This window comes from Cnephaeus nilssonii, assembly GCF_951640355.1.
Source record: "Cnephaeus nilssonii genome assembly, chromosome: 10".
Classification (NCBI taxonomy): Eukaryota; Metazoa; Chordata; class Mammalia; order Chiroptera; family Vespertilionidae; genus Cnephaeus; species Cnephaeus nilssonii.
In genome coordinates this window covers 29,559,960-29,583,039 of record NC_137081.1, presented here as the reverse complement: position 1 = coordinate 29,583,039, position 23,080 = coordinate 29,559,960, and the positions used below count along the sequence as shown (strand labels likewise).

Here is a 23,080-nt window from a genome sequence, read left to right as displayed (position 1 = left end):
GCATCAGTAGCAGAACCAGTGCTTTACTCAGCAGTGAAGATGGGATTCCTCACCTAAATCACTTGCAGAATTTACTGGATCCCATTTTAAGGCCACGAGAAAGCTCCGTATGAGTTCTCAAGCCCACACTATGACCCATTGCACAGCAGCTCTGTCTTTGTGTCCTGTCAGCCATAGCCTTAGGGACAGTTCTGTGTGGTCTACAGGCTTACAGGCTTGCCTGATATGGCACCCAGCAGATGGGAACAGCTCTGACCCCAAGTAGGCCTGAGTGCCAGTCTGGCTCGGGTACTAAGTTTGATTCCTGCAGGAATCAAAGCATTTCATCTTCCCAGGCTGGTAAAAGGAGAGAGTTGCCTATAGCCATGTTTTCTCAAATTTCACATACCAACCACCTGGGATCCTTTAGAATGCAGGTTTGATTCAGTAGATCTGTGTTTCTAACCAGCTCCTTGACGATGCTAATGCCACTGGCCCTCAAACCATACTTTGTAGAAAGGGCTTCCATGACCTTCCAGGCCCTTCTGGGACAGGCAAGGACAGTGTGTCCCAGAGCCCCACGGTGCTCAGCGGATCTTGCTGATCCCAGGCATGCCCACATTATCTCCTCTTCCAGTGGGAAAATGCGAATGACTGTGAGGTGTGCTGCAGAGGGGGACAGCTGCTCTGCTGTGACGCCTGTCCACGATCCTTTCATGAAGACTGTCACATCCCGCGCACAGAGGCTAAGAGGTTAGTGAGATGCAGCAGCCTCATGCACACCCTCTTCCGGGTTCTGTCTCTTGTCCCTCAGCTCCAGAGGGAAGAGCAGGCCCATGAGCGTGGTGGGCACAGGTGTGCTCAGAGCAACCTGATGGGGCACAGCTCTGTCCCCTCTGGTGTCAGTGATAGCCTGTGTCTGTGAGGCTAGGCTGCCACTGCCCCAAGGAGATGTCCTCTCCTAGGTTTGCAGCTCAGACTCCTGTCCAAGGGGAATGGAGATGGGAAATGCCAGTGGTCTGTGTTCTGTGCTTACTCAGAAAAGGCAGGAAACATGGCCTGGTTCCCTCGTTTTACTACATTCTCAATGGGCTATTGGGGCCCAAGGCCCCCAGAGGTTAAGGCCCAGCCTCCAACACTCAGTCCTGGTGCACAGGGCTCCTTGTGCTCCCAGCAGCTCAGATGGGGAAAGGAGAGCCCACCACTCACCCTGACACTGCCTTCCATCTACTGACCCCCAGATGCTACCCTCAATGAGCAGAGGGTCATTGGGCCACACCCCACCTAAGGGTCTTGGACACTGGGAAGTGACCCCTTCAACCTCTGACTGTGCCCACCAGCCACTCCTGAAAGGAGGAACAGTGGCAGCCGTAGGAATGGTGGCTGTTTCTGAGGTCTTGCCTTGATCACTTATGCCTGACCTCTCAGGAGCCCATGGAGTTGCACCTTCTGCAGGATGAAGGAGTCTTCAGGCAGTCAGCAGTGTCTCAGGAGATCTGAGGTCTTGACGAGGCAGATGGGGCCTGAGGAGCAGCTGGTGAGTCAGATTCAAACCCCAAGACCTTTCCTTTCTGCTCACATGTGAGAAATCAAGAGTCACAGGCTCAGGGGATGGGCACCTAAGTGTGTCTGGCTTCAGAGGATGGTAATTCAGTGCCCAAAAATTAAGTCTGAACAGGATTAAACCCGCTTTAGGACACTTTGACAAATACGGTTGGAGGGCCTGAGTGTCTGCCTGCACATGAATGCTTGTCTGGACACAGGTTCTCTCTGCCGTCTACCAGCTGCATTTCCCTTTAAAACCCTCTTGATATTTTACAGAAATGTGAGTTCCTCCTCTTGAAGGCCTACTGTCACCCACAAAGTGCCTTTTTTGCAAAGACCCCACATAACGTAAGTGTCACATTGGATGATTCTCATCCTCCAGTCATCTCTCTGGTGTGAAACTCAACCTGGAAACCTGGAATATGGGTCCTGCAGAGGCTACTGTCTGCAGGGAGCAGAACCTTTAGCTGCAGATGCTGGAGTGGGACCAACTCCACCCCACTGTGCTGGCTTCATCTCCCTTGGATCCTAGTTTTACTGTCTCTACAGGGCAATGTCTTTCTTAAGGATAGCTTACAGATTAAGATCTCAAACTCAGGAGCCAAACTGTGGGTTCAAGTCCCAGCTCTACTACTTTTTTGCTGTGACATCTTAGATAAGTTACTTAACCTCTCCCTCCCTCAGTTTCCTCATCTGTAAAATGGTAGTTATTATAGTACCTATCTCACAGGGTTGTTGTGGAGACCACATGTTATTACTGTGGCAGTTCTCAGAACAAAGCCTGGCATCTAGGTATCAGGTGGTATTATCATTACCCTGAAAATAAAGACTTGCCTTATACTTAAGTTGGATCCATCCCATCATGATAGCTATGCTAACATCACCCCTTTGATGACTTTGTCCCTAGATCCGAGATTATGCCGAGCCCTTTAAGGAAGCCATGTGGTTGGACCTGGTGAAGGAAAGGCTGACTGAGAGAATGTATTCAGTGGAATGGTTTGTACGGGACATACGCCTGATCTTTCATAACCATAAAACTTTTTACAAGGTAAAGTAGAAAGGACATGTCCTGCTTCCTTCTCACATCCTTTCTACTTTCCCCTAATTTCTGGGATGACAGAATTTTGCAAGAATTGTCCTCAGAAGATAAGGATTACAGGGCTGACTATCAAATAGAGCCTCACGCAGGACAGGGAAGAATTCTTGTAAACGGTGCCTGAAAAAAATCCATCCTCAGTTCCCAGATTGGCAGGCTGCTCCCACTGAGACAGTCAATTTCCCTAGCCTCCTTGTTCAAACTGAGAATTAGGGAAATTTATGTTTCCATTATTCTTCATGCCCCAGGAATATAGAAATAGATGAGTTAATTAAACAAGATGAAATAAATTAAACTTCCAGGATGCATATGCTTGGACTTATGACACCTAAATTTTCCAGTGAACTTAAACATCATGCAAAATTGTCCTTAGCTCTTATTGTCTTCCACCTTCCTTTGTAGGGAGAGGAGATTAGTTGAGGTATTTTTCAATTTAAATCTTTATTGTTGAAAGTATTATATATGTCCCCCCGTTTTTTCCCAATTGACCCGTTCTACCCCTCCTCCAACCCCAAGACATCATTAACTTTGTTTTCTTGAGTATCTCCTGGTTTTTACTCTAACTTGTACAGACATATTTGGGGATATAGCTAAAGAAGATTCTCACCTTCACCCAGCCTCCCGCCCTCCTGCATGCCACAATTCAGCATGTTCACAAGCCATAAATTGTGTCTATACATGGAGTTGGAGGTAGCAGAGTGGACCTGGGAGTGCCTTCACGCCTAACACAGTCTTAGCCTTGGAGAACAGGAGGTTCATCCTTCCTTCAAAGAGTGAGCTTTCAAGAAATGCCTTTACTTTTCCTATGTAACACCAATCTTGAGTTTCTCAGTGATCAGAACCAGTTCTTCAGTGCAGACCATCTGTCAGGTCCAAGTTACCAACCAGGCAGAGTTTCATCCATTTCATTGTAGCAGCAGCATCTCCCCACCCATTCTGTCTGAGTGCTGGAGTGATTGAATGGTCCTAATCCAATGTCCTTAGGTTGTAGGCAGCGGGAACAGCACCAGGTGTCTGACCAGTGGGGTCAGACCAAGCCTGGGTCCAGCATCCTGGGTACTTGGGTTCTGGCTAGGAAAGAATTCAGAGCCATGGCCCAAACTGTAAGAGAACATTTATTTGGTAAATCATAGAGGTAGAAGAAGTAATCCTGAAAGAAATGAGCTTAGGAAACAAGTTCTAGAGATAAAGGAGTGCCAGGGTCTTTCTCAGCATCTACAAGGGTTCAGGAATCTGGAAAAGGGGCTGCATGTAAAGGAATAAAGAGACTAGACATAAAATATAAATTTGGAAGGCATATGGGGGATCCAGAGGAAGCTTAGTTCTAGTGACTAAGTTCCTCGAATCTCCGCATCCAGGGCTTTTTATTCACACATCTTGCCCTCTAGCAAAGCAGATATACATATCAAAGGTAAAGTTTGGTGAACAATAAAAAATATTATCAGGTTGGGGGAACTGCCTTCGGCTGTTCCAGCAGCAGAAAATAATATATGCAGATTTTCAGCCCTGCTGAAGCTGTCCATCAGCCTTATGATTAACTTCTTGCATTTATTATGCTAACTACTGGAATTTGCTTCCAGCAAAGGAGGGGTCCTTGGAGCTTAGGAGTGAGGAAGCAATTGATAAGGTGCCTGGGGTAGGGAAGAGGAGGGGGACAGAAAGGAAAGGCATGGGTTGGGAAAGCTCCCCGAAGGGAGAGCGCATTGGGTCCTCTTTCCTAAGGACTTTAAGAAAGAAGATTTTAGGGAAGGTCCAGGGAAAAATCTCTTCTAGAAGTAATCCATTGCATTTTTTTTTTTTTATAGTTGGCCTTATTTAAGTCTTATTTTATTCTTTCCATTTTGAGTACTTTTATATTATTTTTGCCTATATTTCTTTATTTCTATCTTCATATCTATGCATTTGCTGTTTTCTCTTTCAGGCTTCTGTCTTGGGTCAGATAGGACTGGATTTAGAGGCAAATTTTGAAAAGGATCTCAAAGAAGTGCTTATTTTTCATGAAGCCAGTGAGAACAGTTTCCAGGCTCCTCCTTGACCACATTCTGGAAGGACTGAGGCACCTCCACTTCAGGATCCAGATGATGTGACCTTGGTCATCTTTAGATTGCCAGTGAGTCTGGAGGCTATCTCCTTGACTCAAATACAGGCCCTTCACAGCATCATCACACCTTCTACCTCCTTTTAGTGTTTGTTGTTTTTTGGTGTGTTGTTTTTTGGGTGTTTTTTTTTTTTTTTTTTTTTTTTGCAACTAAAAAAATTATACCTCACACTTAAAAAAATAAATACTTCTTTAATACCATTAAATAGCCATCATAGTTCACATTCTCCCCATTTCTTATAAATCTTTTTACAGTTGATTTGTCTCAATCAAGATTCAAACAAGTTCCACACATTGCATTTGACTACTCTGTCTCTTAAGTTCCTTTCTATTCTATAAGTTTGCCAATTTTATTCCTTGCCAACTACTCATTGGAGAGTCTATTGTCCCAATTATGCCCCAATTAATTGATTATCTGTCTAGACTTAGTGGGACAAACGCAGGTGACCAGGAGTCAGCAATAATGGCTTATCCTCTGGTACTTCAATATCTAGACAGCTGAGACGAACCAGAACACATGACACACAAGACAGAATTAGTATGCAATCACACAGGGTTTATTTACCTTCCTAGTGGGTCCTAGGCTCCAGCAAAGGCCACCCAGTGATGCACACTGAAGGACAGATGACGAAAACAGAGACAAGCAGGTGGCCACAGTTGGTTCAGGCTCACACAGCAGAGCAATCAGGGGCTTGTCTCTCGGAGCCACGTGGAGTCCTCCTCTTATCGGGCAGGAGACCTCAATTGAAGACGGTCTCAGGGGTATATAGACCGTGGTAAACAACTTGTGTCTTTATCAGTGTGGGCCAGACGGTGTGCCTTATGCTGGAAGCAGGGTGTTTACACTTGAAGGGCTCAGAGCTTTTACATCAAGATAGTGGGGTGTTCATTAATTTTGGAAGTTACAGAGTATTGGGGGGTTCCATATAGCAAATATTTCACACAATAATTATTTCATACATTAGAGGGATTACATTATTATAACACCTAGGGCCCTTAACCTATAAAATTTTTCATATTCTGGGCTTTTGTACACTCATACTATAATGAAAAATTTATTAAGTTGAATTCTAAGTTTGTATGGAATCTATTTTTGTTTGTTACATATTTAATATACCATTGCAGAGAGTATTTTTTTTAGGATTTCACATTTGTATTTATAAATGAGATTGGTCTATAAATTTTTGTATTTTGCCATAGTTAGGCATAGGGTTATCCTTGCTTGGTAAAATAACTCATAAAACTTTCTGCCATTTTATATGTTCTGGAATAACATATAGTGTTTTAAATTCATAAAATTATATAGTCTAGAGTCCTTTAGAGAGGCACTTATTGACTGTTTTCTCTGTTTTTTTTCATGGTGATTAGACTATTCAGATATTCTATTGCTTTTTTAATCAGTTCCACTTTTATATTTTTTCTAAGAAGTAATCCATTGCATTTGTGTGTGTTTTTTATAGTCAGCCTTATTTAAGTCTTATTTTATTCTTTCCATTTTGAATACTTTCCTTTTTTTTGCCTATATTTCTTTATTTTTATCTTTTATTCTGGAAGCATTGTAACAGTTTTTAGTTCCTTTAATACTTACCTGAAAGTTTTTCAAGTGCATTGTAATGTATGTTTTAAATGCCAGAGCTAAAAATTAAATATCTTTAACATGCCACATGTTTAAACTAAAGTGTTTGTCCCTCTTATACCCCTCAGTTCCCTAATTCCTGTCTATTTGCTGTTCATTACATTACTAACATTTGTATCTTTTACTGTAATTAATTATTTTAATTGTATTTAATTACATTATACTAGAGCCCTGGTGCATGAAAATTCAAGCATTGGATGGGGGGTGTCCCTCAGCCTGGCCTGCCCACTCTCACAGTCCAGGAGCCCTCAGGGGCAGGAGGCGACCCAGCGATCAGGGGAAGACGATGCCCCCATCACAACTCTGCTGCTGCCACTGCCAGCAGCACAAGCCTCAGCCCAGCCCTGGTTACCTGTGCCTCAGGCTGGCTCTAGGAGGCTGGGCAGCCACCATCCGAGACTTGCCTGCACCTTGGGCTGGCCCTAGGTGGCTGGGAGGATGAGGGGACTGGGGAACTCCGGAGGCAGGTGAGCAGAATGGCAGGACCCACCTGGGAGCCGTGCGCTTGCTGCCCCAGCAGGGCTGAGGGGACTGGGTGCCGCCATCTTGTGGCTGTGGGCACCGCCATCTTCCATCTTTGAGAGCGTGGCAGTCAATTAGTATATTTCCTCCTTATTGGCTATGGGTGCCACCATCTTTGTGAGGGCATGACAGTCAATTAGCATATTCCCTCTTTATTAAATAGGACTAGAGGCCCGGTGCACGAAATTCGTACGGGGGGGGGTGGTTGTCCCTCAGCCCAGCCTGCACCCTCTCCAATCTGGGACCCCTCGAGGGATGTCCGACTGCCCGTTTAGGCCCGATCCCAGTAGTATCGGGCCTAAACGGGCAGTCGGACATCCCTCTCACAATCCAGGACTGCTGGCTCCCAACTGCTCACCTGCCTGCCTTCCTGATTGCCCCTAACCGCTTCTGCCTGCCAGCCTGATCACCCCCTAACCACTCCCCTGCCAGCCTGTTTGCCCCTAACTGCCTCCCCTGCCAGTCTGGTCCCTCCCAACTGCCCTCCCCTGCTGGCTTGATCACCCACAACTGCCCTCCCTTGCAGGCCTGGTCCCTCCCAACTGCCCTCCCCTGCTGGTCATCTTGTGGCAGCCATCTTGTGTCCACCTAGGGGCAGCCATCTTTGACCGCATGGGGGCAGCCATCTTGTGTTTTGGAGTGATAGTCAATTTGCATATTATTCTTTTATTAGATAGGATAGAGGCCTGGTATATGGGTGGGGGCCAGCTGGTTTGCCCTGAAGGGTGTCCCAGATCATGGTGGGGGTTCCCTTGGGATGTGGGGCGGCCTGGGCGAGGGGCCTGTGTTGGTTTGCAGGCCGGCCATGCCCCCCGGTGACCCAAGCAGAGGCCCTGGTATCTGGGATTTATTTATCTTCTATAATTAAAACTTTGTAGCCTTGAACATAGCCAAGCCTCCTGCTTGCTCCATGGCCGCAGCCATTTTTGTTGGGACTTATTTATCTTATATAATTGAAACTTTGTAGCCTTTAGCAGAGGCCAAGGCAGGCCAGGGTGTGCGGAAAGCTTGGCTTCCTCCATTGTGGAGGGCAACCCAAGCCTCCTGCTTGCTCCGTGGCTGCAGCCATATTGGTTGGGGTTAATTTGCATACTTGCTCCTGATTGGCTGATGGGCATGGCTTGTGGGTGTAGCATAGTGATGGTTAATTTGCATATTACTCTTTTATTAGATAGGATGTCATTATTTTGTTATTTTTATATTACATCAATTATTTATTTGGTAACATCAAATTTTGTGTTATATCATAATCCATAGTCATTAAAATAATATTGATGTATTTCTGTTTTACAGTTCAGGTTTCCCCACTGGTCTTTTCTTGCATGACTTTTCCATACTTCATTTTTGTTCCATCTTTCAGTCAACTGAAGTATATCTTTAAATAATTTTTAAAGAAAAGTACATGGGTGGTATGCTTTCTTTGCATACTCAGAATGCCCTTTATTGTTTTCATCATTAACCATGTATTGTGCTACAATATATATCTTATCACAATTTCTGACCTTCAGAATTGATTTAGACTTTGTTCCACTGCCTTGGGGCATTTTGTTCTACAACCCTGAAGTCTGAGTTCAGCCAGCATTCTATCTCTTTGTTAGTGTGTGGACACATATAGGATTTCCCCCTTTACTTCTGTAGCTATGTCTTTACTTATTTTTGACAGGATAAGATTCAATGTAATATTGTTATCATGGATCTTGCCTGGCATGCTGAGCCCTTTCAATATACATAACTGGTTCTTTTTTCAGTTCCATTAAATCTTTCTGATCCATTTATTCTAGGCTCACTTTCAAAAACATCTATTATCCATATGCTGACTATCTATTCTCTGTCCTCCCTATTTATCAATAAAAAAAGAAGAAGAAAGTTCCAGAAAGCACTACTCCTCTTAGGTCATTAGTATGAGACTTAAATATATTAACTTAAAATGATTGTAATCCTATGTTAATGTTTTAAACTGGATGACTCTTTGGCATTTTAATAATGTGAATTGCTATCTATTAACCAAGCCTCAAAGGATATAAACTTTTCATCGCAATACATTCCTTTCCTCAACATAAAAATAGAAAAAGGTCATTGCAACTTACAAAGTTGTCCTGATCTGTGTTTCTGAGTTTTCATTCTTATTTAGTGTCAATGGAGGATTTTTATGGACTGAGTTGTGTCCCCCCAAATTCATAGGTTGAAGCTCTAATCCCCAATGTGACTATATTTGGAAAGAGGGCCTATAAGGAGACATTTAAAGGTGAAATGAGATCAGTTGCCTGTCCTTTGCACCCCCTAGCCCACATTGCCTGTAACCTGTAACCATTATACCCATTCTTATTCCTTCTGCCTACCTCCCCATGTAATCTTTATAAGCAGCTGGCTTATGTGGGGGGGGGGGGGGGATAAAAGCAGATTTTTATGGATGACCTACTGCTCTCCCATGTTGCCAGCAATATTGGAAAAATTTGAAAAGAAAGAGGGAAAAGATTAAATGAGGTCAAAAGAGTAAGGCCTGATTCAGATCAAATGTGTGCCCTTGTAAGAGGAGAAAGAGGCAGCAGAGATGTCTCTCCACACAGGCACAGAGGAAAGGCCGTGTGAGGACACGGCAAGCAGGTGGTCATCTGCAAGCCCCTAGAGCACTCTCACCGGTAACTGAATCACCTGGCACCTTGGTCTGCTGTTGAAGCCACCCAGTCTGTGGATTTGTTATGGCAGCCCAAGCTGACCAATCCAAAGAATGAGTGACACCACCACGGCCCGTCTCTCCCCAAAACCAGGCAGAACTGTACAACAGGATCTCCCAGTCTCCCAGTAAGGAACTGGGAGGATAGTGTGTTGGAGTTTCCATGGAGGGGCCTGGTGTCACAGGATGATAAGTAGAAAATGTATAGACATCCCCTAGGTCCTATTTACAAGTGTTTCCACAATAATGTGAAGTGCGACATGGACTGACTTCACCTATGATCCAGAAAAGGGCAGAGGCAGTTTGAAAACTTAAGAAAACCATATAATTAAACAGAATTGCTTTTATTATATAAGAAGATGGCAAATATGGCCTTAAAGACTGCCACTCCTGGTGCCATTCTGAAAGGGAATGGTGAGTCCTAGAGATGATAATTCTCTTGGGATTATCTTTGGATTTCCAAATTCTTCTAATGGGAGCACTAAAGCTTTCTCTCCCTAGACCAGGGGTCCTCAAACTTTTTAAACAGGGGGCCAGTTCCCTGTCCCTCAGACTGTTGGAGGGCCGGACTATAGTTTAAAAAAAACTATGAACAAATTCCTATGCACACTGCACATATCTTATTTTGAAGTAAAAAAACAAAATGGCAAAAACACCCGCATGTGGCCCGCGGGCCGTAGTTTGAGGACGCCTGCCCTAGAGTGCTATGATTAAGGTGACCAGACGTCCTGCTTTTGGCGGGACAGTCCCGATTTTTAACAATTTGTCCCGCGTCCCGAATGCACGACAAGCTAGGGAACGGCGGGAGAACGGGAAGGGAATATACGGTTTTCGGCGGCCATGTGGCTATTTAGCCAGGATATGAGTTTTATATTATTTTTGTTAATTTCATAATGTTAAACTTTAATAATAACAAATAATTGTTGAGAACTGATTATCGAGAACTGCTTATCAAAGTTTGCATTGTTAATCAGTTGTTAGAAATCGACCACCATTGTTTGGACTTAATGAACAGTGGCATTTTTTGGGATTGGCAACGACGAAAACATTTTGTAACTGTCTCTCAGACGATACACATCGTACTGCGTGCTAGTAAGCTAGTTAAACAAGTGATGTCATTACAAATCAGCTATTCAGATAATTTAGGTAAGTAATTTATTTATTTCATAAATACATAAATTTTCTTGAATTTAGCAGACAGTACTCGTATTATTTATATTTTATAGAGGCGGCAAAAAGTCTAGCGCCGGCCTTGAAAGTGATACTTACGACTTACGTTAATCAAGAAAAAAAACCCCGCCGAAACCGGTTTGGCTCAGTGGATGGAGCGTCGGCCTGCGGACTCAAGGGTCCCGGGTTCGATTCCGGTCGAGGGCATGTGCCTTGGTTGCGGGCACATCCCCGGTGGGGGGTGTGCAGGAGGCAGCTGATCGATGTTTCTCTCTCATCGATGTTTCTAACTCTCTATCCCTCTCTCTTCCTCTCTGTAAAAAATCAATAAAATATATTAATTAAAAAAAAAGAAAAAACCCCCACCCCCACCCCCGGTCAATGGTGTCCCGCTTTACCAATGTTAAAATCTGGTCACCTTAGTTATGATAAAAGATCTTCCACCCTACTGGTTCCCAGTGGGCAGAATTGCTGTGGTCTACATGATCTTGCATCCATTTGTGACCCTTTCATTCTGGCACTGGTAAGCTGAATTAACTCACTCTCTCTCTCTCTCTCTCTCTCTCCCCCCTCCCCTCTCCTCCCCTCCCCTCCCCCCACCCCCCATCATAGGTCTTGGCTGCTCTGTCACTAAAAAAGGGAAAAAAAAAAAAAAAAAAACCACAGTAAAGAGTCATTTATTTCTTTTGAATGGGAAGTTTCAACCATTAGCAGTCTGGTTGCCATGACAACCAAGACCCCTATGTCTGAGACTGTCTCTCTCTTTGGCTCCCTTTTATTGCTGTACTGCTCTTCTGGTTTTTAAACTATTTCTACCCCTCAAGAGCAGGATTTGGTTTATTCTGCTGAATTCAGCTGGCCTTCCCCCACTCGCTATGAGCTGTAGGCTCAGGCCACCCTCTTTTGGTCTCCTGGTGCCCAGGCCCACCCAGTTCTGACACACACCTCCTTACACACTAATGACTCTTAATGAAACCAGTGTAAGTGACAGCCTGGCAGACAATGCCAATTGCCTCTCCCCAGGGATCTCTTCTAGTCCTGTACCCAGGCTATTTCTCTCTTCCTGGTCCAGCTGGGTTTTATTCCTTTCCTCCCGCACTGGCCAGGGCTGCTGAGAGCCCAGGTCAACTCAGGACTGCCTCCACCCAAATTGTGAGACAAGAGACTATAAATGACTACAATGGTTCCCTGAAGCTTGGCAATGCTAAAGCTGTAAAAATTGAACAAAGAAAAGCTTTGCAGAAAAATGCCTGAAGGAATTCTATGTAAGAATTTATCCCCCCCTCCAGCTGACACCAGAATTCAACCTTGGAAAACTCATTTTTAGGAGCTGGGAAGGTGTGGTCCCTTGGGCAAGTACATCTGTCCTCAGGAGAGGTAGACTTCATTGGCAATCAGCATCTGGGCTGAGTACTACTTGTCTCGGGTGCTTTCCAGGCTCCTGCAGAGTCAGGCTCTGATATTAGCTGCATGACGGACTTCTGCAGGCGATTGTACAATGCTGTTCCACCACCAGAGGGCAGTGTGGATCCTCTCCAGAGACAGAAAGGAAGTAAAGAGTGAAAGTGGGAAGTAGGAACTAGAAGGAAGTAGAGAGGACTTTTAAGGGGGCAAAGCTGCTCTCAATGACTTTGTGATTGAGAATCCAGTAGCAGGAGCACCAACCAAAAACCAGATTAGGTTGGCTAAGAATAACCAGTTGGACTGTCATGGTTAGGCATGTGCTTATGTCTGGAAAAACTTTAAGTGAGGATTTTCTTACTGGGACACAGGCCAGAGGTCCCTTCTTTTTCTTAAATTAATTTTTAAATCTTTATTGTTGAAAGTATTACATATGTTCTCTTTTTTCTCCCTTTAACCCCTTATAGCCCACCCCAACCCCACACCCCAGGCCTCCACCCTGCTATTGTCTATGTCCATAGGTTATGCATATATACATACAAGTTCTTTGGTTGATCTCTTCCCCTCCACCTACCTATCCCGCCTCCCCTCTGCAGAGGTACCTTCTGTATCACAAGCTTGGGACCTCACAGCTAGCATTATGCAACAACTGAGGTGTACTAATCAATGTGAACTGGAAAGAGGGCCGTGTGGTCTAGTTTTTCATCAAACAGGTTGTGGTCACATGGTAGGCCCAGCCACGTGGAGATGGCCAACAGCTCACTCAGACCTGAATTACTGACCCTCCCATTTGCAAGAACATGACCTGCTCTCCAGGATGCTGCAGGCCAAGGATCAGGTCCTCACTGCCAGAGGGGTCTTTGGTCCTAATAAAGTAAACCTGACCAGATGGTGTATACAGAAGGGTCCTCTGAGATGGTTGTACATCTGTCTGCTTCCTATTGAACTTGTTGAGGAGGAAAACTTTCTCCTCTGCCATTCAAGGTCTAATAATTAAACTGATAAGAGAGAGCAACAGGAGAAAAAAACAAACTTAACTTTGTACATAAGGAGGCTCCATAAGAATATGGGGGCCCACAGACAGTCATGTAATTGAGGCTTACATGCCATTCTGAACTAAGGAGAAGGAGGTAGGGGCTGGGACTTAGGGAGGAAGGCAATGCACTGGAAGATGGGAAGGGCAAATGTTGGTAAATAAATGTTTGCCCTGCCCTGCAGAGGCAATGGGACACAGAAAGGAATTAGATCTCCAGATCCTGCAGGCAACCTCAAGCCCACCACACCTAGCCCACACATTCTTTGTAGTTAATCCTGGTGATAGCTCTCTTCCTAAAACCGGCCCTCCAACTAAATTCGTTTTAGTCAGTTAAGGAGGAGATGAGAAGTTCTTCCGAAGCCTTTTGTTTCCTTAAAATAATCAGCCTAAAAGAATCCTCATCCAAAGAGACATATTTTGGGGTGGAATCCTACTTCCCTACAAAATGGTTAACTACTTCAGAATCACCAGGGAGCTTGTTTAAATGCAGATTCCCAACCCTGGATAAGAATCTCTAGGTTTGATGCCCAGGAAGTGGTGTTTTTAACAAGTTTAACAAGTTTGCCAGATGACCCTTTTTTGGAACTGTTATGCTTGGCATCCATTGCACTAAGAGAAGATTGGTCTTTTGTCTGACTTAACCTTTTGACAAGGGAACAAATTTAAGGCTTCCGGGAAGAGAAGGGAGTTGAGAGTAAGAAGATAGGGAAGACTAAGAGGAAAAGCAGCAGTGTGGGGCAGGTTTTGGAGGGTGAGGGGCAGGCATGGTAAGCATATTATTGAGCAGCTGTCAACAGGACTTCAGAGGTGGGTGAGTGGAGAGGATCTTCAAGATGCTTTGCTAGGGCCAATCTTGAGAGACTTGAGTGTTTCCTTGAGATGCTGGTGCTGAAGCTATTTTGGATGGTGAGCTGGTATTTTATTTCAATGTAAAATCACCCTGAGGTGGCTGCCAGGCACCCCATTATATTCAGGCTACAGGCAGTTGTAAACATCATGGGAGCCAGACTATTGACAGGTCCAGACTGAAATGCTTTCCTGCAGTGGCTGCATGGAGAAACACAAAGTGACGACAGGAGGGGCCCAGAGCTGAGGACCAGAGGCCCCAAGGTGGCAGTGAAGCAGTGACAGCCACACCTTGAAAGAAGCACTGGGGACACCCACCTTCCAGGGACCCGGTGAGGAGGGGAGACTGGAGGGGAAAGGAGCGTCCCTAGCATAACAACCCCTTTCCCTCTGAGTGCTTCAAAGGATCAATTCCCACTGTTTTGCTTTTTAGGGGATGAAGTGGGGGTTGGAGAGAAGGGACGCTGTACCCAGGGGAGGGAGGAAAAGGTGTATAGTGGTGGGGTCCCGCTTCACGCCCCAAATACCTAAAACCAAAGCACACCTTACCCTGAAGAATTAATTTCCTTCTGACTCCTTGCTCCTGGTCCCCAGGAAAGATTTATAGTTCTATTTAGCTGCGTCCTTCAACCTAAGTTCCTTCCATTTAACTAACATGGTCTATTTCATAAGTTATTTCTTGAGAACTACTAAGCCTGGCTTGGGCTTTATTCTGCTGAAAGAACACCTGCCCTTGGCCCTGGAGTATATAAAGTAAGAAGATACGGAAGACTAAGAGGAAAAGCAGCAGTGTGGGGCAGGTTTTGGAGGGCAAGAGGCAGGCATGGTGAGCATATTATTGAGCAGCTGTCAACAGGACTCTTAGTGCAATGGATGCCAAGCATAACAGTTTTCTCTCACTGACAGATAATGCAGGGTGCCCAGGCCCAAATTAATCATCCTAGTTTCTCAGAAGGGAAGAAGTGTCATTTCATCTGATCATATATTCGAAGTGCCTGGCACACAGTGGCCGCTCATAAAGCTAAGTCATTGCCATTGCCTGAGATAAGCGAGAGTTCCTTGCCCTTGACCTGAGTTGTCCCAGGTCCTCCCGACCCTCCTGACCTTCTGTGCCTGTGGAGCTGAGGTCCCATCATGCTTCATGCTTTGGCCCCACTACAGAACAGGTAACCAGCTCCTGACAGGCTGACCAGAATCCATGACCCTGGCTAAGGTCAGGCAGTGGGATCCTCAGAGAGAACAGTGACCCAGTCCCAGCCCAGAGGAGACCATCTGCCCAGGGAGTGAGCTGACTGGGGACCAAGGAAAGCTGGGAGGGTAGAATTTCTGAGTCTGCCCACCTTCTGTTCTTATTTTCCTAGATACAGTTTTTACTGTGAGAAACTTTTTTTAAAAAGAGGGGTGATGTTTTTCTCAGAGACATTCATAGCAAGGCGTCATTCCTGCCTCACTTCTCACCCCATCCCTCCACCAGCTCCCAGGGTGGAAATTCTTGATTCATCCCAAGGTCCAGCCTCAGTGACAATCCAGACAGGAGGCAGAAACTTGTAAGCAGCCAAAGAGCTGGCCCATGATTTGCTGGCTCTGACTTTAAGTAGCATAAATGTAGAATTGGCCACTAAGTTACGGATTCCTTGGCCATCTGGAATGTTGGATGTGTGTGGAAAGTGAGGATGGAAATGGAGTTTCACATGCCCCACTTCTAAAAATTCCCAGAGAAAAATATGTTTTGTAAATGCCAAAAATGTGATAGGACTTTCCATGAAATCAGCAATAACAATTATGAAACATGAGTCATGGTTCTGTTTGTTCGGAAACTATGAAAATCATAATTTCTCATCATGATAGAAATCAAACACCTAACTTGTTCAACAAGTTGTTCTAGAACAATTAGATAGCATATGCAAAGAATTCCTAAAGACATCCACTCTCTAACCCCAGAACCTGTGAATATGTTATGTGATATAGCAAAAGGGACTTTGCAGATGTAATTAAGGTTAAAGACTAAAATATGAAAAGTGCCCAGCCGGTGTTATTCAGTGGTTGAGCATCAACCCAGGAACCAAGAGGTCCCCAGTTCAATTCCCAGTCAGGACATATGCCCAGGTTGTGGGCTCAATCCCCTGTGGGGTGTGTGCAGGAGGCAGCTGATCTCATCCTTTATGTTTCTATCTCTCCCTCTCCCTTCCTCTCTGAAATCAATAAAAATACTTTTTAATTAAAAATAAAATAAAATATGGAAAGTATTCTGGATTATCCAAGTGGGCCTAATCTAAGCTTATGACCCCTTAAAAACAGAGAACTTTCTCCATCTGTGGCAGAGGGGGAAATTAGAGTTTTCAAGCATGAGAAGGATTCCATGTGCTTTTATTAAGAGCAAGGGACCCTGCATTCAAGGATCAGAGAGAGGCCTCCAGGAGTGAGGGGCAGCCCCAGCAAGGAAATGGGGACCTCAGTCCTACAACCTCAAGAAACAGGATTCTGACAACACTCTGAATGAACTTGAAAGTAGGTTCTTCTCAAGATTCTCAATATGAACCCAGCGAACCAACACCTTGGTTTGGGCCTTGTGAGAAACCAGAGCAGAGAAACCAGCCAAAGAACCCACTTTTCCTCTTTATCTATTCTGACCTATAGAACTGTTAGCTAATAAATTTGTGTTGTCTTTTGACACTAAATTGGTGGTAATTTGTTATGGGAGTAACAGAAAACTAATAAAGAGACCTTGAGTTAGACAAAGATCACTAAGATAAGACATAAAAAACATAAACTACAAGGGAAATTTTTGGATAAATTGAACTTCATTAAAATTAAAACCATCTGTTCTTTGAAGATGCTTTTAAGAAAATAAAATTTAAAGAACCAAGCCAAAACCAGAAGAATATATCTATAAAACACATATCTGATGAAGGACTTGAATCCAGAATATATATATTAAATCTTATAACTCAATAATTCAGAAATCAGAAGACCCAAACGTGTTTAAAAGTGGGAGGACAGAAGATTTGAACAGACACTTCCTCAAAGAAGATATACAAAGGACAAATTAAGCATATAAAAAGATGTTCAATATCACTAGTCATCAGGGAAATACAAAGTAAAGTCCCAATGAGATATCATTGCATACCTATTGCCACAGCTAAAATTTGAAAGACTAACAATACCAAGGGTAGGCAAAGATGCTGAGCAACTAGAAATCTCATACATGGCTAATGGAAATGCAAAATGGTACAGACATATTGAAAAATAGTCTAGTAGTTTTTATAAAATTAAACATATGCTTACCATTTGCTCCAGCAACCCCCTTCTAGGTAGTAAAATGAAAAATATATAAGTCCTTACAAAGACCTACACAGGATGTTCATAGTAGCTTTTATTTGTAATGGTCAAAAGCTGAAAATAACTCAAATGTCCATCAACAGGTGAACCATTAAACTATAGTACATTCTTACAATGGAATACTACTCAGCAATGAAAAATAATGAACTACTGATAAATGCAACAACATGGATGAGTCCCAAGGACTTCGTACTAATTGAAAAAAGTGAGATTCAGAAAACCAATGTTATTAGTCTGCCAGGATTGTCTTAACAAAATACCACAGACTTGGGTAGCTTAAACAGCATAAGTTAATTTCTCACAATTCTAGAGACTGGAAGTGTTGGAAGAATTGGTTTCTGGTAAGAGCGCTCGCTTCCTGGCTTGCTGACTCTGCCTTCTGGCTGTATCCTCACATGGTCCTTCCTCTGTGCATGTTCATCCCTGATGTCTCCCTCTTCTGTCAGATTGAATTAGGGCCCCACCCATATGACCTCATTTAACAAACCTTAATAATGAATACTGGCCTTGCTAGCCACAACATTGAAATGGCAGAACATGATAGGATGTGAGTAGGAAACAACTTTATTCTTTTCCCCAGGTCCATTCAAACCCCATTTGTAGATTCAGCTTTTACCTGTCCTCCGATAAAACCTTGGGTAAGATCTTGAACCCCATACTTTTGTCTCTTGCTCTTTTCTTTTTTAATTGTGACCAAAAAAAAACCCCAAAACAAAACCCCACATAACATATGACATCTCAACTATTTTTAAGTGTACAGCTCAGTCATGTTAAATACCAGAGACCGGGTGCACAAATGTGTGCATGGGTGGGGTCCGGCCAGCCCGCCCTGATCGGGTAGATCAGGCCAGGCTGGTGGGGGTAGGGGCCATGGGAAGTTAGCCTGCCAGTGCCACCCCCTGGTCAAATTCCCCGTTGAACTCCCAAACTCCCAGTCAAGGGGACAATTTGCATATTAGCCTTTTATTATATAGGATATTCACATTGTTGTGAAACAGATCTCCAGAGCATTTTCATCTGAAAAAAGTGTTCATCTGAAACTACAGCCATTAAACAACTCCCATTTCCCCCTCCCCTCAGCCCTTGGTGACCACCATCCTATTTTTTGTTTCTATGAATTGGCCTACTTGAGATACCTTATATAAGTGGCGTTAGGCAGCATTTGTTTTTGTGAGACTTGCTTATTTCACTTAGCATAATGTCCTCAAGGTTCATTCATGTAGACCATGATAGGATTTCCTTCCTTTTGAAGGCTGAATAGTTGTCTATTGTAAAAATAAACCACATTTTGTTTATCTATTCATCCATTGATAATTTGGGGTGCTTTTACCTCTTGACTATTTTGAATCGTGCTGCTATGAACCTGTATATACAAATATCTCATCTGCTAGTAGACTCTGCTTGCAATTCTTTTGAATATATACTCAGAAATGGAAATCCTAGATTATATGGTAGTTCTATTTTTAATTTTTTTAGAAGACATCATACTGTTTTCTTTAGCAATTGCACCATTTTACAGTCTCACAAAGGTTCCAATTTCTTCAAATCCTCGTCAACTTGCTGTTTTTCTGGGGATATATATATCCCCCGAATATATATATTTATATCCATCCAAATGGGTGTGAGGTGTTACCTCATTGTAGTTTAGATTTGTATTTTGTCTTGTCTTAAATTTTAAAAAGTCCTTTGGTTATTTTCAGCTCCAAAGAACAGTCTCATTCTATAAAACATGATAAGCAGACTAACACCCCCTTTCCCACAAAGAGGCCCTAATCCTATGGATATATTAAGCTACATTATAAGGGGGAATTAAGATTGCAGATGGAATTAAAGTTTCTAATCACTGCACTCTACCCCAGATTACCTGTGACTCCTCCAGAGTTAGAGAGATGAAGGCTGGGAGGAGATAGAAGGAGTAAGAAAGACCATCCTTCCTGAAGGCAGATGTAATATGTCTGCATCTTTTGGGTGGAGCAGATTCCCAATGGTGATTCTTTCGCTTCTAGAGCATGATGTGGGGTCCTCAGTCAAAGTTAGCCTTTCTGGCTAGCTACTTCTCATCCCATTTTCAGCCTCTGCAGCCAATAGTAACCTCCAGCCTCCTTCTGCTGAGAGCCCCTCCCCTTTGGGATGAAGCCTTTTCCAACAACCCCAAGGCCAGATCCTTCCCACAGGTTTTCTTGGCTCAAGAGAACACTCTGGCCTCCTTTCCCCTCGCCTGCCAGGGTGTATGAGCAGTGTTCTCTAAACAATAGCCTGGATTCATTCAACATTTTCTTAGGATGGATACTATGAACTATTTTTCTGTTCTTGCTTTTAGGGATTTTGCCCAAGTTCATTTTTAGTTAGTCAACATGCGTTTATACGGCATATGTACATAAAAGCCAGAAATAGTTTCATACAGTGATAATAGTTGCAATCAGAGTGGATAAAATGTTTTAAAAAAACTTAGAAATTTTGAGATAATTCACTTTTTTTCCCCTTAGGTGATTTATTTTTTCAGAAATATGTCTTATCTGAACATTTCCCCCAAACCCTTTCTGACTTTAAATTCAATATCATTGCACCATTCCTATGAGGGAAAATAACATTTTACAAGAACTTGCAACTAATTGCCAGTAACTTTAGCCCCCTCTTCATCTCTCCCCTTCTCTCCTGCATCTTGCCCAAGTTTAAGGTTCTCTAGGGGTACAAAGGATTTTCACATCAGAACATAGATTATTGCTGATGTCATTCATGACATAAATTATTAATTATTCTAAATATCAAATTTAAACAACTTCCCAATCCAAGTTCAGGATATCAAAACCAAAATTATCTCACAAATGAGAAAGTCTCAATAGTTTATAGATCATTCTTACTAGTTTGAGATAATTACTTGAGGAAAACACAGAAAACCAGTAATAGTTGTTGATTGTCAAAAGAGAACTGGAGCCCAGCCAGTGTGTCTCAGTGGATGAACATTGAACCAGGGACCAAAAGGTCACTGCTTTAATTCCAAATCAGGGCACATGCCTGGGTTTCATGCTCCATCTCCAGCAGGGTGCATGTAAGAGACAGAGCCCATAGATGTTGATGTTTCTCATCGATGTTTCTATCTCCCACTTCCTCTCTCTTAAAAATCAATAAAAACTTATTTTTAAAAAAGAGAAAGAGAACTGGAGACCTGGGAAAATGGGGAGGAGAAAGACTTACTTTTTAGTAAATATAATTTTGAACCTTTTGCATTTTATACTACACAGTCTCAATTTTTAAAAATTGTTTTAAAATTAATAATTTGCTTTTGAAAAGAAAAACTACCATTCTGATACTCAATCAGATGTTATCTGATATCAATGTTATCAGTAGAAGTTACCTTTTGATATTAGAAAATAGAGCTTAAGTTTTAAGGATAAAAAAAAGTTTTAAGGATAAATTACATTCTGTATATTAGATCTACACAATTTTAACTGAGTTAAGCTTGGTAACTTTTTGAGATTTTCTCCCAATCTCAGATTGCTTAAAATTTCAACAAAAACTAAGAGGCAGCCCTACCTGGTTTGGCTTAGTGGATAGAGCATTGGCCCATGGACTGAAGGGCCCCGGGTTCGATTCCGGTCAAGGGCATGTACCTTGGTTGCAAGTTTCCTCACCCTGGTTGGAAGGCAACCAATCAATGTGTCTTTCTCACATCGATGTTTCTCTGTCTCTCCCTCTCCCTTCCACTCTCTCTAAAAATCAATGGAAAAAATATCCTCAGGTGAAGATTAACAAAACAACAACAACAACAAACAGCTTGAGTTTTAGGAAGAGGGGGTTTGTAGAAAGGCATGTCTTATGGACCAATGAGTCCTTTTCATCTTTTGTCAAGGGCCTGATGTCTACCAGGGAGACAAAGGTAATAAGCCCTGGTGCCCACCCTGGAGAAGACTTGCATATCGGGAAAGAGTAGGTGATGTGACATTTTGAATTCTCAGAGTTGGGGTTGAAGGAAGAGGGAAGCCTTAGACTGAACAGAGAAGACAAGAAGAACTTGAAGTCAAAGTGGAGTTTACACATGACACAGAAGTCACTAGAATCTAAATACAACAGGGGTCTTCACCCCTATGTTCATTGCAGTGTTACTTACAATAGCCAAGATTTGGAAGCAGCTCAAGTGCCCCTCAGTAACTGAGTGGATAAAAAAGCTGTGGTACATTTACACAATAGACTACTACTTGGCAGTAAAAATGAAGGAAATCTTAATTTTTGCGACAGCATGGATGGGCCTGGAGAGCATTATGCTAAGTGAAATAAGTCAGCCAAAGAAAAACAAGTACCATGTGATCTCACTTATACTAGCATGTGGAATCTAATGAACAAAATAGAAACAGATTCATAGATACAGAAAACATATTGACAGTTGTCAGAGGGGAGGGGAGTTGGGGGACTGGGTGAAAAAAGTGAAGGGATTAAGCAAAAGAAAAAACAACACAAAAACTCATAGACACAGACAACAGTATGCTGATTACCAGAGGGAAAGGGAGGTGAGGGGAGATAAAAGAGAGTAAAGAGGGGAGGGGGTAAATGGTGACAGAAGGAGACTTGACTTTGGGCGGTGAACACACAATACAATATACAGATAACATAATAGAGAATTGTACACGTGAAACCTATGCAATTTTATTAACCAATGTCACCCCAATAAATTAAATAAAAATTAAAAGAATAGCTTTTTTACATAAATAAATAAATAAATAAATAAATAAATAAATAAATAAAATGGGGGGGGGGGCGGGTACTAAGGATGGGAGAACGTAGTCAAAGCAAAAGGTGAGAAAAGACTCTTTTCCACAAGCCAGGTGTCTGCACCCAAAGCAAAGTGAAGAAGCAAGGCTCAAATTTCCCCGGCAATCAGTTCAGCTCTTAGTAATGATGAAATGATCACCATGGGCCAAGTCCTGTCTTAAAGGGAAGGTCTTGGCCTTCTAAACTCCTGCAAGGCTTTTCTAAGCCTCAGCATTTCTCATCTCTAAGTCAGGAATAGTAATACCTGCATATAATATTGTTGTGAGGATATAAAATGGCTTACATTGTGTTGGGAGCATAATAGTTGCCCAATACATGGTATCTATTTTCTTTGTTGTCATCATAGTTATTGTGGTGGTTGTTGTTACCTGTAAATAAAGCTAAATATTGTAATGATGGATCTCATTCAATCCTCATGTCACACTCCTTTTGAAGTAACTACATTTCCCAAACTACTTTGCTCTTAGAGTCTGGATGCCAGGTATGTTCCACCAATTTAGAGGCAATCATGTAGGAACTGGAGGATGGAATATCTTCCTGTTGCTGTTTATTTTGGCAAACAAAATCACAGAGCTATGAGTGGCATGAGGCAGCAGGGGCCATGGTGGAAGCAGCTGCTTGACCTCCAGATCACAGCTGCAGTAGATGACTCTTGACATCAATGAATGGTGGCCCTGACTTCCACTCCTCCAACCCTCCCAGTGACTCTGTAAGCATCTAATTCCTGTATTAGCTCCTTTATATTTAAATACCTAAAGTGGTAACTCCTGTTTCTAGAAATGAATCCTGACTGATTCACAGATGGATGTCTCATGTAAAGAAATGTCATATATAAACTTATCTGAAAGAATTTATGGCATATTGCTGTCTCAAACTTTCTTAGATTTAAATAACGTGTTAATTCTATTTAAACCAGTTCAGTGTTCTCTTTATTGATGCCATTCTCTTTGAGAGCTATTGACATAACACAA

General features: G+C 42.9%; 1 protein-coding gene across 1 annotated transcript; it reads left to right on the top strand.

Annotated features, from left to right (window-relative positions):
• Window positions 1–327: 327 nt before the first annotated feature.
• Window positions 328–5,821, top strand: LOC307106297 (nuclear body protein SP140-like protein). The gene is made up of 5 exons (XM_079782669.1): window positions 328–732; window positions 1,408–1,516; window positions 1,801–1,872; window positions 2,432–2,572; window positions 4,542–5,821. Exons 2-5 carry the CDS (start codon window positions 1,436–1,438, stop codon window positions 4,653–4,655), a joined length of 408 nt encoding a protein of 135 aa, XP_079638795.1. The 5' UTR covers window positions 328–732; window positions 1,408–1,435; the 3' UTR covers window positions 4,656–5,821.
• The last annotated feature ends 17,259 nt before the right edge of the window (window positions 5,822–23,080 follow it).